The 15,067-nt window shown below is 40.9% G+C and overlaps 1 protein-coding gene across 1 annotated transcript; it reads right to left on the reverse strand.

Annotated features, from left to right (window-relative positions):
* Positions 1–365: 365 nt before the first annotated feature.
* On the reverse strand, positions 366–13,777 carry LOC134864274 (SERTA domain-containing protein 2-like). Its single transcript, XM_063883117.1, has 2 exons — positions 13,548–13,777; positions 366–5,574 (listed from the first exon to the last, which is right to left on the reverse strand). The coding sequence occupies exon 2, from the start codon at positions 5,568–5,570 to the stop codon at positions 4,617–4,619; it is 954 nt and encodes a 317-aa protein (XP_063739187.1). The 5' UTR covers positions 5,571–5,574; positions 13,548–13,777; the 3' UTR covers positions 366–4,616.
* Between the last annotated feature and the right edge of the window lie 1,290 nt (positions 13,778–15,067).

Below are 15,067 nucleotides of genomic sequence, written 5' to 3' on the forward strand. Positions count from 1 at the left end.
AATACTACTATTACCAGAATTAGTAAATAGCAAATAAAATAATGATGTATTTCTTATTTTTCTGATGCATCATTTAAAAACAATTTCATTAAACAAAAGCAAAATGTCTCAAGTTATTCATTAGTTTAAATCAAGATCAAATGTTTCCTCAACTGTTATTAAATGTACGACTTATTTAACATTTAATGGCTGAGAAAAGAAATAGAAAAGGGAACCTGCAAATAAATATTTCTGAAGAGTAATTTATTTGTTATATTAAAGGCTATTTTAAAAAAGGCTTTAAAATGTTATCAATAAAGATGAGATTATTTATGAGTTCTTCAACAAACCAGCAGACAAAGAAATAAAAGACAAGAAGACAAAGATGAGATAATTCATTTAATGTATAAAATAAAATTACTAAAGTGCCCCCCCCCCCTCAGAGCTGAATCCTCATCACATTCAAATAATAATAATAATAATAATAATAATAATCGTCGTCAGGAGAAGACATGTTGTATTGCATAGAGAAGGCACAGATCCATGTCCAGAATAACTTCAACCCTCCCTTTAATGTCCAGTCCAAACCTGCAGGAGCCACAGAGCTGCTACAAACAACAGACAAATAATAATAACAAAAAAACACAACAACTTTGGTTTGGTGACAACAACCAAGCTTTCACTCTCTGGATGGAAACAGACAAGAAGAGTAAGGATAAACAACATTGAGCCAGTTTTAAAAAGGATCAAATCTAAATAAAATCTGCATTTCAGTCAAATTTTGTCAATTTTTATATTAAATATGTTCAAATTTGGAACCGAAGGGCACAGATTTCAGATATGTTGGACGCCGATACTGCTTTATGAATAGGGTTTTAAAAACACACAGCACCATTTAACTTATTTGTCATTAAAACAGTGTAATTATTTTATTAATGTATACACTAAAAAGGGATCACTGTCTCTTAGTTTAAATACATCATTCATTCATAGATGCTTAAAGTGAATATGTAACCAATTTAAGTGATTTTATGTGTCACAGCTGCCAAAGTAATTACATAAAGTGTAAATAGTGGAGAAACAACTCCAGAAAGATCCCAAAAAAAGACAATGGATGTTAAATTAAATGTCATTTTAAAGTAAAATATACAAAAAGCAAAGTATGACAGCTTTTATCAGCTGTAGAAACTGTAAAACTATATGAATATAAAACTTAGAATACACAAGGTACACTTAAGTACCCTGTACATGATGTGTAACGCCCTGCCTGCTGTTACAGCATCTGTCCAGCAGGGGGCGACACAGTTCACCTTCAACACTTCACTGTTTAACTTTCATTCAATTAACTCACATTTTGACATTATGTTCCACCTTTACAGAGTTAAATCTCTTCAACAGCTCCAGGCCTGATCATAACTACCAGATATGTATTAAGGTTAAGAACATTTTAAATGCCGGTTTGTTTACGTCATTTTTTTTCCTGATGGAAAACACACAAAATGCCAGGGGAATTTTTTGGGGGATATGTTAAAAGAATAGCACCATAGATTTTAAAGCATTGCAATAACTAACCAAAGATTAAAATCATGTATTGCAAGCAATGACATTCCTCAATCTGGTAGAACATATTAAAAAGTATTATTTTTGAAATAAGGGGTTTGGATTGAGAGCATGATTTAATAAAAGGTAACGCTGCTTTGTATTTTAACGAGGATATTTTTGTCGTTAAGGGGTGAAATATCTGGACTTTGGCTACAGAATTTATTTTAGACTTTATATAGGAAGTTAAAAACTAAAGACAATTATTGATCTTGTCAAAAATAAAAAAATTATAAGAAAATTGGAGGAATGTTGAAAAAACACATTTGACTTTTACTTTCATTCATATTGATACTTGAGTTCCTTGACTTGTTAATGCTGTTTAATTTTGACATTTTTGTCATGAAGGACTCTCAGTGTCTGGATTTTGTCTACACTATTTATTATTAAATATAGGCGGTTCAAAAATGTACAACAAATAAAATACCCCAAATCAATTTGAAATCTACATATTTAGATCCAGGCCACGTTAGCGAGTTAAATCCTGACAAAAACTGTAATATCTAAAGTTTCTATTCAGATTTAGTCATTTTTAACTGGCCCAGAGTTTATCCATGTACAACTCACACACACACACACACACACACACACACACACACACACACACACACACACACACTGTGGCATAGGTTGAATTGCGGGCGTTTGCATTGCTGAATCCTAAAATACATTACATAGTATTAAAAAAACCTCCGATCATTTATTAAATGACGGAATATTTCTTAGACTTCCACCAAACACGACGTCTGAACCGACAGGTCGGCCTTGGTGGATCCATCTTTACAAAGAATACATATTTATTTTTCTGTACAGACCAAATATTAGTGTCCAGAGATACAATAAATACACACAAAGCTGCGGGATAATAAATAATTCATAGAGTTATTTCTGATAAAGGGAACGTCTGCGTGTGAAACCTTGCGTCTTCACCTCTGTGGAGTAAAATCCCCGGGATGCAGTTTTACTACAAAACATACTTTCTATTTTTCTATCTAGTTTTTTGTTACTCCAGGTTGAAATTGAGCTTTTAAAACTTGTATTTTAGTAAGGAATCCTTTCATTGGTCGAGTTTCAACAAGAAGGTTTTCTTTTGAAAGGCTAGCGCTCTGTATGCTAAGCTAAATTGGGTTAGTCTGCTAACAGAAACGTTGTTGGTCTGGCTCTCAGCTTAAACACATCCAATGTCAGTCAAGTGAAATGCAAAGATACATTATGCATTAATTCCATTAAGAGGAAATTATCTTTTCCCAACCTTTGAAGGGCAAAACCAGGGGTCTGTTGTTGGTAAAACTAAAAGTTACACAGCGGATAAAAAACTAAGACTTTACGAGAGTAAAGTGGTAAATGTACGACAGAAAACCTGGATATTTTGTGGGAATAAAATGATAAATATAGAAAAAAAACCTCAAGAAAATCAAATGTTCTTAGAGGTTTTAAAGTCATACATTTATAAGAAATTATCTTTGATGAAATTTGAGAATTTAAGGGAAAAACAGGAAAAATGTTGTTAGTAAAATTCAATTATCAGCATTTATTTAATAATATTTATAATTAAGTTCCTTGATTTATGCTAATTTAGCTTAGGTTTTAACTCAACCAATGAGATGTTTTCCTTCCAAAAATAAAGGTTTTTTAACCAGACAGTCTTCACAACAACAACAACAACAACAACAACAGCAGCAGCAGCAGCAGCAGCAGCAGTGATTATTGTTCAGACACAAAGTGGATCTGTCGGCAGGAAGTATGTCGGATATTATGAGCGATAGACAGGACAAAGGTGTAACAAATAAGGTGAAAACTACAAACTTAAAGTTTGGTTGTTTTATATATTTTTCTTGTTGTCAAATCCAATAAAAACTCAAATAAATTAAATGTATTTTCTGCTTTTTTTCTCTTGGATTTGTGAAAAAATACATAAAAACAGCAGACGTTTGTTTCCATTTAAAAAAACAACAACAGGAAGTCGCTCCACATTCACACACGTTGAGATTCACACTCTTTCTGGACAGAAGTGTCTCTGCAGGTGGGATCACAGGATGCATTCTGGGTAATTAAGAACTGGTATTGCTTCGTGACGAGCGACAGCAAGACGTGACGGCGTGATCGAGGTTTGAGAAAAAAGGCACTGGATTGTTTTTTTTTTAGAAATGCTTTTTGAGATTTGTTCTTCATCTCATCTGTGGAAACATGCACCGACGGTAGAAAAAAAGTCTCTGGAGAATTTTAGTTTTTTACAATTCCTCGGACAGCGGTAGGAAAACGGGACTTCAGGCCGGAGTCATCGGAGCTGGAAGACAAACACCGAGGCTCTGTTTGTGTCTTTGTGAGGAGGGCGTTCACACAGTGGATCCTCAGAGTGGAGCTCAGAGTGCTACCAACACTTTACTCAGGGATTAACGCTGCAGAGTGTGTTTTACAAACATTAATGAATCTTTGTAGGCTAAAATGTGGATCTGATTGGTGTCATCTGCCTCACACATTAAAGGCCTGGTCCAGAGCTTCGACATTTGCAGTAAATCCACACACAATTTCTGCAAGTTAAACTGAATTCTGACATTATTATTTGCACCAAATGCAGAGCTGATGTCACACATGGAGGACTCTATCATAGCTTATTAGCTTGTTTCCTTTGTCCAGCTTATTAAAGGTCCTCTTCCAGAATATAAAAGGTGTAGGAGAGCATTATGAGTATGAATAACTGTGAGGGTGTTCTGGCTGTTAGCAGTTTAGCTAACATGTTTGTTATGCAGTCAAGAGTGCCAGCATTCAGGCTCAAATAAAACAACGCTATTATAACAGACGCTCTTCTTTCATGTAGAGGTTGTTGGTTTGGGACAGAGAGAGCTGGAAGACTTTTTCTACCTGTAGCTCTGCACACTCACTACATCACAGAGCCTCTAAACCCAATATGGACCAGGCCTTTAGCCTAGTTGACTGTTTTAGAACTTATTTTGAAGTTGCTGTAATCCTCCCGATGACCCGGGGGTGAAGCCCGTCTTTAAAACTGTACAAAACGAACCGAGCGTTACAGGGTCTCCTCAGCTGCCCACCAGCACCTCCATGATGTGGTCCAGCTCAGCCAGGTCCATTTTGAACGGCTGGTTCTGGGCGGCGCCGGCAGCCGCTCCGTACCCCGACATCGAGCGGACCAGGTCGTCCGCCGTCAGCGCGGAGGCCATCTTGGACGGTGGCGCTCCCGACGGTGGGGGGCAGGGGCCGAGGTCATACATGGACGTGTCAATGTCTGTGAAGAGGACGTCGTCCAGGGCGAAGTCAGTGAGGAAGGAGGACTGGGAGGGAGGAGGAGGGAGAGGAGGAGGTTTGCTCTCCACCTCCTGAAGGCCCCGGCCCTCCTCCTTCATGACAACGTCAAAGAGAACCCGAGCAGGAAGCGGGGACGGCGGCTCTGAGGAGGAGGAAGGACAGAGCTCCTCGATCTCCTCCAGGGCAGAGGAGAAACTGTCTTTGGGGGACGGGACGGGCGGGGGCGGCCTGGGGGAGTGGATCAGCTGCTGGGTGGAGGAGGAGGAGGGCGGCAGGGTGAAGAACATGGGCAGGTCCTCCTCCAGCAGCGAGGCGGGGGTCAGGCAGGAGTCCGTCAGTCCGGACAGCGAGGAGGACAGGATGCTGAAGGAGGAGGATGAGGAGGAGGAGGAGGGGGGGGAGGAGGGGGGAGGCGGAGGCTGCTGGAAGCTCTCGTCCTCGCTGACAGCTGCCGGAGCGGCAGAGAAGAAGAGCGCCCCGACGCCGCCCTCCTGCCGGAAGTCGTGGTGGATGCGGCGGATGACGTTGTTGATGAGGACGCGGCGCTGCAGGCGGAGGTCGGCGCCGGGCCGCGGGCCGTACAGCTTCATCAGAGACATGTTGAGCACCGTCTGCCGCTGCAGGCCGGAGGACGCCGGCGACACTCCGCCGCCCGCGGGAGGACGCCGCTCTTCCTCCAGGACGTCCTCATCCTCGTCCAGTTTTCGCTTCACCCCGTTACCCAACATGGATCTGAGGACGAGACAGAGATGGATCAGAGAGAGGCAGAGGCCTGCACAGCATCGGAAAACTGAATCCCCCAAAACCAGTGTGATCATTTTGAACATTTCATGGACACAACAAATGATGGACTTCACTCAAAATGAAGCCCTAAAAGTTTTAAAGAAGGTTTTAAATACTAAGTATATAACAAAAAATAGTTTGGAGACAAAACTGTTTCTCGAGCCAAAAAGTGTAAATTTGTTTTGGTTTTATTCCTATTTTAACTGAGGTTCACGTTAAGGGTTCCTCTTGCACTTGGAAACTTTGGGGAAATCAAAACGTTGAACCGTCCCTCAGTGAGGCTTTCTGGAAGATGAGCGGCTTGATGAGAAATGTGTGTGTGTGTGTGTGTGTGTTAGCAGTCAGCTGACGCGCTTCCATGTGAGCCTCACTCAGCTGATTGGGTGAGAGTCAGTCTGACACCTTCTGACTGCCTGAACAACAAAACACAGGAAACAGCCGACTTCCGTACTGAACACACACACACACACACACACACACACACACACACACACACACACACACACACACACACACACACACACACACACACACACACACACACACACACACACACACACACCTCATCAAGCCACTCATCTTCCAGACAGCCTCACTGAGGGACGGTTCAAAGTTTTGAGTCTGACCTTCATCCTGTCGAGGGATTTGAAGGGATAGTTTGGACTGTTGAAGTGAGAAACCCCTCCCCCCCCAATAATCGATAGGGTCTCTTTCACATTATAGGTCACACCAGCTGTTTGATATAGTACTGCAGCAAATACTCGACGAAGGTAAAAGTACCTCGGATGAGTACTTGAGTACTTGAGTACTGGAGTACTGGAGTACATGTACTTCTTTACCCTGTGAGTGCAGATGAAGCAGCTGTTGGGTGGTCTGGTGGGGGGGGGGACTTGAACCTGTGACCTGTTGCCAACAGGGGTCTGAATGTGCTGACAGAGACTGAAAGAGGCAGCACACACACACACACACACACACACACACACACACACACACACACACACACACACACACACACACACACACACACACACACACACACACACTTCCTATATATGATTATTCATGTGCTCGCCCTCGTCCTCTCTACTTTAGACCCTTGTGGGGGCCCCTCAGAGGCCATCTGCTCCGACACCCAGAGGACGAGGTGAGGGGGTGATGGGGCGAGAGAGAGTGAAAGGTAGAGAGAAAAATAAAGAGAGAGAGAGAGAGAGGGAGATGTTTGCTCCCCCGTGTCTGTCTGTCTGTGCCTTAATGAAACTGTGATAGAGCATCCTTTCAAATCAGGACTGAATCTTGTGACTGACTTCGGATCAGCTGGCTGAGGTTCAAATATGTACCCCACCCCCCTCTATCCCCCTTCTCTCTCTCCTCCCCCACCCTCCCCTCTGCCAGCTGTCCATCTGATGAAGTGAAAATCCCAAAATAGTTTCAGAAACTCTGCATTTGTAGGAAAAGAAAACAAAGTCTTTGTCTGAAGATCTGACACGTCAGGTGTGTGTGTGTGTGTGTGTGTTTGTACATGTGTGTGTGTTGCATACCTTTCCATTGACTAAACCATCAGAGCTGGTGTTGTGTTACAGCGCTCTGCTCTCAGTGCACAGCGGAGCCTCAGTATACACTCCTGTGGTCACATGACCTCAGGTGACCTCAGATACCTGGATCTACTTCTTTTTAAATCTAAGGTGCGTTTGATGTCGTGATTTTAGTTTTCACCTGCATTACGTCTCCAATTAACAATAGTTTTCTACTAGCTATTGATCTGCTGATTATTTTTCCATTTCCTGGAGACATATGTTTAGTCATCAAATGTCCAAGATATTGAAGATACTCCACTGTGAAGACCAAACGAGGCCTCAGATTTTAACTTTTGAGAGGCTTAAAGCAGTACATTTTACTCTAAACTAATGCTGACATTTTCAAACCTATATTCAATGGGACAGATTTGTAAGAGGGCACATTTATTTGATTCGTTCTTGTGTTGGGCCGTCATTGTTTGCAGCATTCATTGATAATCTCAAGTGATTTTCTATCAATTAACTTAATCAACGTATTACCGCAGCTCTGTTATGCATCGTTCAGGGTGAGACTAACAAGCTTTTCTGATCTATGGATACTTTTTGAGTTTTACAAACCCTCAACATCTGAGGTCCTTCTGATTAAATAATATCTTGAAACTGTGAATTTATTAACCTCACAGTAGTGCATACATTCACCCTGATCACATTCAGAGTTGTTTGATTAAATCTGCAGCTTAATCTGTCCAGAAACCGCTGACACACCTGCACCTGACTCACAACTCACCTGTGGCGTGAGAAACATTAATTAGCATCAGATTGTATTAAAATGAGTCACAGCTAAAAGCACACACCTAAAACTCACCTGTCCAATACACCAGCCACCTCAGAGTCATGTGACATGTCCGTAGTGGTTTGTAAATCAGCTGTTTCACCGTAAATGAAACAAAAAATCAGCTGAGTCACTTTTTCTAATTCAAGCTGTAAGGCTGTGATTCCACACGCAGAGAGATACATGTTGTGTGTGAAGCGTGTGATTTCCAGAGAGAGGACAGTGAGGTCAGCGTGTTACTGTCTCAGTGTCTCACTGTTTTCCCCCCCGAGCTGCAGCCGCCTCCTTCACAGGAATTTCTTGCTCAGCAGCTTCAGTGTTTAGTCATCCTGACGACAGCCAGCAGCACACACACAGCAGCGAGCGCCATCTTTCTCTCCCACAGACACACTGCTGCAGTGCAGACTTTGCAGGAGCTGCATCCTGGGGACAGTGTGTGTGTGTGTGTGTGTGTGTGTGTGTGTTTTCATTCACTCCTAATTCCCAGTTATGATCTGATTAAGTAAGGACTAAATTCAGATAACAGACAAAAGCTCTTATGCTGGTTTTTCCTGAATAAACTGTGATAAGGGGGCGTGTTTATGATCACTATCTGCCCTCTGTGTGCAGGTGGGACATGTTGCTTTAAGTCTGCAACAAAAAGAAAGATTCCCATTTGGAATCACCACACAAAACATCTTTATTTGCCCAAAAAGTGCAAAACTTTTAACTTTAATAACACTTTTCCAGGTAAGAAACTCATTAATTACCAATATGTGATCAGCTGAACCAAGTAACGCATATTTGGGGATTCACGCTGATGTTTGGAGCTGCGAGGAGCTGCTGGCTGTGTTAGGGCGGCTTAAAAAAAGCGTGTATCGACATATCTTTAATAATTACTCTCAGTGGCAGAAGTGTAAACACAGGTCCGGTGTTTTTGCCGTCAGATTTGAGGTTTATGGAAAGGAAAGAGAGTCTATTGTGAAAATGAACAGACCCATTTTTTAATGCTCAGTATGTAAATGCATGATTCTGATGCGGTCAGTTGAACAGTTTTATGGAGCGGGCAGCACCGGAGTTTGTATTTGCACAGACTTTAACAGAGCTGTCACAGAGACACAGATTCCATGATAAGCAAAAATCATCAAAACTCAAAAGTTCAAATCATTATCGTGACTCAAAGGAACCGATACTGTGAAAAGAGTCCCTCTGGACATCTCTGTTTGTCTACCTGACTGTGTGTGTGTGTGTGTGTGTGTGTGTGTGTGTGTGTGTGTGTGCGTGCGTGCGTGCGTGCGTGCGTGCGTGCGTGCGTGCGTGCGTGCGTGCGTGCGTGTGCGTGCGTGTGTGTGTGTGCCCACGCACCTCTGCCTGACATGTAGGAACATGTTGCTGCAGACTGATCTGTTTAAAGAGACGCTTATAATCGCTGCACTCAGGAGAGGAAAAGCAGATGTGTTGTGTTGCTCATTCTCAGCCCACAATTTCATTTTTAACACTCTTTCTGATTCTTGTAATGCCGAGGAAATACTCAAATAAACGCTGAAGCTCCTCTTCTCTAACTTTGTGTTGCGAGGGTTTCGTTTTTGTGTCTCTGAGTCATAACTCAGCTATAAAACATATGAGTATGTTCGTTGTTTCTGTCGGTAACTGCATCTGAAGGGAAACTACAGAAAGACTCCAGGAAGTGAGGGTGGACTTCACTCACAGGGGAGAAATCCTGTGTGTTTGCTGCTGCTCACGCCTCCTCAACACACTGCAGGATATTCCCCACTGTGTGTTTGTGTGTGTGTGTGTGTGTGTGTGTGTGTGTGTGTGTGTGTGTGTGTGTGTGTGTGTGTGTGTGTGTGTGTGTGTGTGTGTGTGTGTGTGAGTCATCATGTACAGGGCGTCCAGCAGCAGTCACTTCAGCTTAAAGATAAAATGCAAAAAACACATTTGCATATTTGTTGCTGCCACTTCACACAGAAACTTAAAATGACTCAAGCTGTTTTATCTTTCAGTTTCTCGAGTCACTGATGAGTCACACACTGACAGAAAATACATGTACTGCCAGTTATGAGAAATGACATGTGTTTAGAGAAAGTAACTAATTAAGTTTCACTTTACTCCAAACACTGAATACGTTAATAATCAGGGCTGTAAATGTGAGGTTCTCATTGTTACTGCTAAGAAAGAAGAGCTGCAACAATTACAGAACATTTGAACTATATATAGTTTACACAGACCCAGTTTTCAAAAGGTGACAGGGATAAACTTACTTAGAATAATAAGTTAGCAGGTGTTCAACACTTTGGTTTATGACCACAAACATGCAAGACTAATGACATCCTTACCAGCCAATCGTTCTGAGTATTTACTCCATGCTTTGTTTATACTTCTGTGAACTGTTTTACTTTGTGGCTTGTGTTTTTAAGGGTTTGTATTTATGACACTTTACGTCAGCAGGTTTTAATATCTGGCATAATGTACGTTTAGTTTTTTTGCATCTTATTGATAATCTTACTTGTTTCCTCCACAAAGGACGTTACGTTTTTGGTGCGATTTGCTTTTTTGTCAGCAGATTAAAGGACAAACTACTTGCTGCAATTTCATGAAACTTGGGGGAATGGTGCAGCATGGGACTTAGAAGAACCCATTACATTGCGGAGAGTATCCTATTTATGGGCTGGATACACACACGTTATTTTTCTAATATAGGCGGCATGTTAAACATTGTGACACCTAAAACATTGTCTCTGTGAGGCGTGCTGATTTAGGCATTCAAGCTATGTTTCCTGTAGTGTGTTATATAGGTTTGTGTGCATGTCAATGGTCTGCAAAGACAAAAATCCCTGTGTCCCCTCCAGACAGAGTTTCTCTCCCACACACTGAAGATAGTTCCATCCCTACGGAACACTTGCGCTTCTATTGGCTAGCTCTCCAACACATTGTACGTGATAGGCTAAGGGGCGGGACATCGCTAAGCAGTTGACCAATCACAACAGAACCGGCCAGCTAACCAATCAGAGCAGACTGGGCTCTGGTTTCAGACAGAGGGTGAAAAGAAGTGCTGCAGCACAGGCAGTATGAGAAAAATAAAGAGCTTTTTGAACATTAAAGCATGGAGACATGTCCCAGGAGAGACACTACATACTAATGTGAACCTGACAATGAGCAGAATATGTCCTCTTTAAACACTTATTACAGCCTCACTATCAAGTGCTGTTACTTTATGAATGACTTCATAAGAAATCGATTAACTGGATCAACCAATTTGAGCTGTACACACCGCAGCACAGCCGTGTCTTCCACATCTTGTATCAGAGTGGAGTGTAACTGGCATCCTGCAGAGTGTGTGAGTCCAATGTCGAAGTCTTACATAATACACACAAAGTGCTGATTGTACTGCGAGCAGAGTGAACGTCTGTCAGTCTGCTGTGACTCCGCCTGCTCCACTTTTTAAACTCCACACACCACATTCTTCCCTTTAAAGATCGACTCCACACCAGGAAACTTACAGCGCTGACCTTTGATCCCCTAGTTGCAGATCTGTATCGCCACAACCCGTGTAAACACCACTCTGCAATACTGCTGTCTAAATGTTACAAATGCAAATCATGTATACAGGTATCATTTCCCTTTTGTTGACATTACTTATCCTGTCCTTGTGGCCACTATTGCATGCAATAAAACTTAAACTCTCCTCCCAAACTGATGTATTCTACTCCAAAAAACTCCATCTGAAGTGGACCCATGAACTAAATCAAACTTAAGTAGCTTAGCTCAACACTGGAAGATACATTTGACATTCAACGAATCACACGTGTTGGTTCCTACTTCTTAAATTGAAAGTGTATTGTTTCCAGATTTCACTTTTTTAACACAAATAAGAATTTAAGGCCATTATCTTTGGGTTTGTTTATTAACTGCTGGTCAGACAAGATCATTATATTTGAGATATCATTACTTCAGGCCTTCTCTACAGCTGATTTAAGTGATACAATAATAAACAATTAATGTTCTTTGCCAATAAATCACAACACATTTATACTACAATACAGGAATACAACATGACAGACGTTTAGGATGGATTATGTCATTGATAATAGGCGAAAATGTACACTGTTCAGGCTTGTCCAAACTAAATACAGCGTCTAATTTATGCTATAATTAATATTCAAAACATGAATTACCTGTTATACAATAAGCTGGGGACCTGACAGGTATGTTTGATGATACTTCATAACAGAACATAGAGAAGTAAAGTAAACAAAGTGAGGCTACAGCTAATTTTGATTATTGATTTATCCGTGGAGTTTTTCCTTGTAAATCAATAACTTCTTTGGAAGTTTAAATAGTTGGCCGCATGAGTGTCTTATCATTTGCTTAGTTTATCTGGTTAACTTGAAGATGATTCAATTGCTGTCATATAAAACAAAGAATAACTGCACATCATCACACCTGAGAAACTGGAGGTAGGTAATGTTTGGCATTTTGGCTCGAAAAGTTACTAAAATGACTTCAAGATGTTACAAGTTCCACATGTTGTATTGATCAACTAATCGTTTTATCAAATGATCATAGCAGCTTTATGACTCTGAGAACTTAATGTTGATTTCCAGAAGTGAATTAAAAGCCCTTACATGAACATCAAAGGTAATTTAAAGTTAAACCACAAAGACAAAAAGTCACTTCTGATAAACATACACTCTTAACCAACTAATACAACATTTTGGGGGATTTTAAAAGCCAATTTTGCATCATTTCCCTGACTTGTAAACATGCATATATGACTGACTGACTGACTGACTGACTGACTGACTCACTCGCTGGTAGATATAAATCACTGCGGGTGACAGTGAGCGCAGTTTGCAGCTGTCAAAGCAGCAGCTGGTTTCAGATCCTCCGGGACCTCCAGGCCACCGGCTGCTCCCCGCCACCTGCCCCGCCACCAGGCACTCACACCCGGCCACAACCTCCACACAGCACCGTGGAGAAAAATACGGTTTTTCTCATCACATTTGTAACAAAAACTCACTCTTTCTGATTGTTAGGATATGTTTGACTTTTACAATATGTTTTTAAGTTTCTGTCCCGTTAGTAGATTGGTATATAGAGATGAATTGATTATGTATGTTATGGTGTATTCAACTTCAAATACATTGTTTTAATATGTGTATTTTTGTTTTACTTTTTACTTCTTGTAAGCCTACATTGGCAGTTAAAAGGTTGCTGTGACAAAACAATTTACCAACTTGGGATAAATCAAATACATAATAAATAGTAATACAACTTTATACTACCTTTCATCCAAGATGCAGCCCAACGTGCTTTAAAGAGCCACACAATATACATACAAATGAGTAAAAATAAGTTGTAAAAATATCTATATATGTATCTATTGTTAACTGGCCAGTCCCTGTTTAAGTAAAGGCTTTAACTACCATACAATATTTTAAACACTATATTAAAAAAGCCAGCAGCTTTCTCTCCATAAGTTACAACACCAATGGCTCTCTAACCGACCAACGGCTCCCACTCTGACCGACAAACGGCTCTCCTGCTGGGCAGCACCAGGACAAGTTCGTGGGTATAAAAGGTGGTCTGTCACTCACCACATGTAGCTAGTCCCATCCAGGGTCTCCTCTGCTGCATGGGTGTCGTCGGTGAGGCCGGGAACGGGAGCTGTTAGACGGTCAGATGGAAGACGAAAAAGGGGCAGAAGATGGAGGAGAAACCAGCCGTTAGTCCGTTTAAATTGTTAGTTTCTACTCCGCCATCGTTTCTCCTTCTCCGGCGGCGACTGCCTCGACCCCAACACTCACCGAGCTCCGCACACAATGGCGAAGTGGAGGTGGTGGAGGAGGAGGAGGAGGAGGAGGAGAGGAGGAGATGTGTCACCGGGGAAAGACAGTCAAGCTGCGGTTAGGTGAAGAGACGGCAAGAAGCGCCATTAACGTAACTTCTGGTAAAAGACTTCAAAAATAAAAGCGGTTTCCGGTTAATTTCGCTATTTAATGTATGGAAGCACAATTGTGCCATTAAAAGGGAAGCAAATATGAAACGTGGTGTTGTGGTGAGTAAAACAGACTCTGTAGCAACACAGCTCCAAATGAGTCATGTCGCTAAGACTGTACACTTTTGCTCATCGCACCGAGTTCAATCATCTTTAATGAAGAAACAACACAATAATAACCAAGTATGGACCACACGGTCAACAGGAAAGGTCAGAGCATTTCACCCTCTCTGTCATCCACAAAACCGGCCTACCACAGGTGACCTAAATACCAATAAACTCGATTTGTTTACGTCTTGTAAATTGCACTGTTGAGGAGCCTGTGATCTAAGTGTTCCATTACACAGTTGTGCATATGTTATGAAAATAAACCTTTCAATCTTGAAATCTTGGATCCATGTGACAATTGCCAATATTCCAACCAATTACAATTAAACATGAGGTAAACAAATAATTATAGATACAATAAGCATTGGCAAAATAGGAATTATGGCTCCTACAGATGAAGTATTTAGGCTAACTCAACATAATGACTTTAAACCTCAAAATATGAAACTTCCTCAAAAAATGATTGAATAAAGCAAACTTTTGATTCAACATCTAAAACCATGGCTCCATTTACCAATTCAAGGACCTAGGAATATCTCCTAATAATGATTTAGTATCTTTAAATATTTAAAACATTCTCAAAAACGTGACTTATTATCTCAAAATGAATTCTTAAGAATAATTGTGAGATACTAATTCATAATTTTGAGACACATAACCAATAAGTGATTATTTATGATTATTATTATTGATATAAACATGCAAATAAATGTATGAACCAATTATTAACTATATTTATTTACACTAATTTCATGTTGTTACAAAAGTAGTAAATATATCCCAATATAAAACCAAGAATTTATGTAGGTTTTTGATAACAGGTATCTGTCAAGAGATGTAAATATAGCAACATAACTTTTCTTTTTAGGAATCTAAAGCTTTTATTCTGAAGGCCACCTGGAAACACTGAACACTGTGGGGAGCTTGATGATATCCTGCTGTGGTGTTCACAGCACACTGACAGAAGAATGGTTCACTGTGGGACTTTATTGGAGACTATAAAGGTTTATA

Source organism: Eleginops maclovinus, chromosome 5 (assembly GCF_036324505.1).
Source record: "Eleginops maclovinus isolate JMC-PN-2008 ecotype Puerto Natales chromosome 5, JC_Emac_rtc_rv5, whole genome shotgun sequence".
NCBI lineage: Eukaryota > Metazoa > Chordata > Actinopteri > Perciformes > Eleginopidae > Eleginops > Eleginops maclovinus.

What these genes read in the sequence shown, in the direction of transcription:
- LOC134864274 (XM_063883117.1), bottom strand. Translation starts at nt 5,570, where the DNA reads ATGTTGGGTAACGGGGTGAAGCGAAAACTGGACGAGGATGAGGACGTC.